Source organism: Littorina saxatilis, linkage group LG11, assembly GCF_037325665.1.
Source record: "Littorina saxatilis isolate snail1 linkage group LG11, US_GU_Lsax_2.0, whole genome shotgun sequence".
Lineage (NCBI taxonomy): Eukaryota > Metazoa > Mollusca > Gastropoda > Littorinimorpha > Littorinidae > Littorina > Littorina saxatilis.
Genome location: NC_090255.1, coordinates 38,477,137 through 38,481,178, shown reverse-complemented (window position 1 = coordinate 38,481,178; position 4,042 = coordinate 38,477,137). Strand labels below are relative to the sequence as shown.

General features: G+C 46.6%; 1 protein-coding gene across 1 annotated transcript in view; it reads left to right on the top strand.

The window, feature by feature from the left end:
* LOC138979558 (G-protein coupled receptor daf-37-like) overlaps nt 1-3,731 on the top strand; it is a 16,322-nt gene extending 12,591 nt beyond the window's left edge. Inside the window, exons 3-5 of the mRNA XM_070352272.1 lie at nt 1,913-2,294; nt 2,539-2,594; nt 3,017-3,731. Of these exons, the coding sequence (XP_070208373.1) occupies nt 1,913-2,294; nt 2,539-2,594; nt 3,017-3,536 (958 nt within the window). The 3' untranslated portion in view covers nt 3,537-3,731. The remainder of the gene's footprint in view (nt 1-1,912; nt 2,295-2,538; nt 2,595-3,016) is intronic.
* The last annotated feature ends 311 nt before the right edge of the window (nt 3,732-4,042 follow it).

Here is a 4,042-nt window from a genome sequence, read left to right as displayed (position 1 = left end):
GTTCCACGCTGCAGACACTGCCTTATTTAAAAACGATCAGTTTGTTGAATATCTTAGAGGATTGGATGGCCTATCGATCTATTCTTATTACTGGTTTTACACAACCTTTTTCATCATAAAGATAAGCACTTAAAGGCCATCATCGGCGCGCGGCAGATGTAGCTCTAGTTTCTCATGCGGGAAACGCTAAATTTAGCTCTGTGGCCATCTACTACAACCTCAGGGCCAAGATGTTATCACTGCTTGCTGCCCTGTTTTGCCGTACCAAAATGGCCATGTATCGTTTAAAAAAATGAAGTGGTAAGGCTGTTTTTAAACGAAAATGAAGTGGTAAGGCTGTTTTTAAACGATACACGTCAAAGATGTCGCACTGCTGGCTGCAATGTTCTGCCTTATCAAAATAAATCTGTCTTTTGTTTCAAATGAAAACGTGTTCTTTGTTCTCTCCGCCATATAACACAACAGCCGTTGATATGTGTCATGTGTTACGTCTTCATTTTAATTGTCTGTCTTTTTGTGTGTCCTCAGGGCTAATATGTTCTCATTGCGGGCAGCCCTGTTTTGCCTTTATTAATGAATCTGTTTTCCCAGTTCTCTTGGGACCGGCACGGTTGGCCTAGTGGTAAGGCGTCCGCCCCGTGATCGGGAGGTCGTGGGTTCGAACCCCGGCCGGGTCATACCTAAGACTTTAAAATTGACAATCTAGTGGCTGCTCCGCCTGGCGTCTGGCATTATGGGGTTAGTGCTAGGACTGGTTGGTCCCGTGTCAGAATAATGTGACTGGGTGAGACATGAAGCCTGTGCTGCGACTTCTGTCTTGTGTGTGGCGCACGTTATATGTCAAAGCAGCACCGCCCTGATATGGCCCTTCGTGGTCGGCTGGGCGTTAGGCAAACAAACAAACAAACAAACAAAAGTTCTCTTGGACATGTAACATTCAACACAGCATTACCTCTTCCATTAACATTTCTCTTCTGTTGTCCCCAGAGCCAAGATGTTCTCACTGCTGGCATGCAGCCCTGTTTTGCCTCTTTAAAAAAAAAGAAAAGAAGGGTTTTCCTTGTTCTCTTGGCCATGTAACATTCAACACAGCCTTAACTATTCCACTAAAAAGTCTCTTCTTTTGTCTATCAGGGCCAAGATGTTCCCACTGCTGGCAGCCCTGTTCTGCCTTACAAGACCAATATTCTTGTTCAAATAAATGTGTGTTTTCAGTTCTTGTGACCATGTGTACAATTCAATAGAGCCTTACCTCTTTCATTACACCCCCGGTATAGGGGTGTGTATAGGTTTCGGTCGATGTGTTTGTTTGTTTGTGTTCGCATATAGATCTCAAGAATGAACGGACCGATCGTCACCAAACTTGGTGAACAGGTTCTATACATTCCTGAGACGGTCCTTACAAAATTTGGGACCAGTCAAACACACGGTTAGGGAGTTATTGGTGGATTAAGATTCTACAAGGACTTATAGAGGGACATCGATGTGTTTGTTTGTTTGTTTGTGTTCGCATATAGATCTCAAGAATGAACGGACCGATCGTCACCAAACTTGGTGAACAGGTTCTGTACATTCTTGAGACGGTCCTTACAAAAATTGGGACCAGTCAAACACACGGTTAGGGAGTTATTGGTGGATTAAGATTCTACAAGGACTTATAGAGGCACATATTAATGGTCAAAGGGAAATAACCTTCTCAGTTGGTGGCAGTGAGAATGGTTATTTCCCTTTGACCAACGGGGGTGTTTTTCCTACCTCGGAGGAATTTCTTGTTAAATTCTGCCTTCATTTGTCCATCAGGGCCAAGATGTTATCACTACTGGCTGTCCCGTTTTGCCTTATCAACAAGGCCATGTACCGTTTAAAACAACCTTGCTTTTTTCATTAAATTCTGCCGTCTGTTGTCCCGCAGAGCCAAGATGTTCTCACTGCTGGCAGCCCTGTTTTGCCAAGCCAACACCATGCCTGGGTTCTTCGAGCTGGAGATCGTGCAAGGCTCCAACGGTCCTCGCTGCCAGTACACTCAGTTCGCCAGCTCCCGTAGCTACGAGCTGGGCTACACGTGGTGGTACGTCACCATCTTCACCTTCGTCCCCTTCATCTTTCTCCTCATCTTCAACTCTCTCCTCATCTACACGCTCGTGCACGCTGCGCGAAACCGCGAGCTGATGCTGGCTGGCGGAGGGGGAGGGAAAGGAGATCGACGAAGGACCAACCGCGAGTGCTGTTCATGGAAAAGCTTCAAGCAGATGATGTGTCGGTGTCGTGGCATTCAAAAGGATGACGACAGTGATGTAAGAGGAGGGGGAGGAGGTGACGTTGGAGAAAGAGGGAAAGGAGACGAAGGAGGTCGACGAAGGACCCACCGTCAGTGCTGTTCACGCACAAGCTTCAGACATTGGATGTGTCTGTACTGTGGCGTTGAAGAGCGTGAGGAAGGTGATGAAGGAGAAGGCGGAGATCGCAGTGAGAACAAACGGACATGCTGTCTGTGCCTGAGCTTCAAACAAAGGATGTGTCTGTGTTGTGCCATTCAAGAGGATGAAGCCGATGAATTTCGAGGAAGAGGAGGTGGAAAAAGAGGAGAGAAAAGCGTAGGAGGGGATAGCAGTGAAAACAGACCAAGGACCTGTTGTCTGTGCCCAAGATTCAAACAGAGGATATGTCTGTGTTGTAGGAAAGAAGAAGAAGAAACCAGTAACGTTGTGTCTCATTCTCGTGTGCGATGTGCACGTGCCACGTCGCTGTGCTGTGAAGACAGAGGAGGTGAATACAGAGCAGACACAGAGGGCGCTTCACGTGACTGCTGCTCTAATGTGCGGTCCGAGAAACTTAGATGTGGTGTAGATTGCAACGGAGCCGCTTCTCTGGTGGAAAATGAACCAGCTTGCAGATGCTTTCCGATAATAAGCAACGCGCGCTGTGCAGGTACCCTAAGAAAGACCATCATTGTTGAGAATGGAAATGCTCAAGACTTAGGGAATGTGAACTGTCACACGAACCACGCAAACTCAAGGTACTGCAGTAAAGACAAGAGGGAGCCAACAAGAGAAGATGCTTTAAGCAGTGAGGTTCACTTGGACCAAAATGGTGGAACACAGTGCACAGTTCACCGTCATTCCTCCAGAGTAAAATCATTGAGCTCACGGCGCGCCTCTCCTGCGCACTCCAACGTCACTTCCTCTCCCTCAGTCTCTCCGCGCATGCGCGACGCGCTGCGCAACAGCCGTAAGTCACGTGAGCAGAACAAAGTGACCTTGATGCTTACTGTGATCGTCATCATCTTTTTGCTGTGTCAGCTGCCTTGGACGGTGCTCTATGTCTACCGCGCATACCTCTCTGCGCACGACATCGGCGCAGCCAGAAGTGACGCAATGAAAATCGCCGGAAATGTTGTGAATCTGCTCGCCCAGATTAATGCTTCTGGAAACTTCTACTTGTACTCATTTTTCAGCAAGAAGTTCAGGAGAACGTTGGCAAGACTCTTTCTTTTCTGGAAAGCAGGTTTTTCATCGAACGTGTCCACTGCGCTTTAGAGAAGGGTAGTGATGTATGATCAGAGAGTTCTGTTTGCGTGTACTTCAAATTGATTACATTAACCTCACTGCATTTAGAAAGCAGCCTTTCTGTTTGACGGTTTGACTGTGTATTTGTAGACAGTCTGCGCTGGGTATGGAATAGTGCTGTCTGAACAGAAATCCTAGCCTGGTTGAGTTTGTGGCTTCACATCAAGATAGCATGCAATCTTTTCAACCGAAGTTTATTCGGTGTATTTTATAGACACTTTGATGAGGAGTAGTGCTGGATGACCATACAGTTCAGCAATGCTCTTACATTAACCTCAAAACATATGGAAGACTTTCAGCTAACGTTTGGACTGTGCACTCGTACTGGGTGTGCACCGGGGTATTGCCTGATGTATATTAATTAAAAGCTCATTTAGGTTGTGCGAGTGCTTGATAACTACCGCTTACATTTAAATTACGACACCTTGACCTGACATTTCGACTGACCACATGTTGGAGTGTGAGGGGATGTAGAG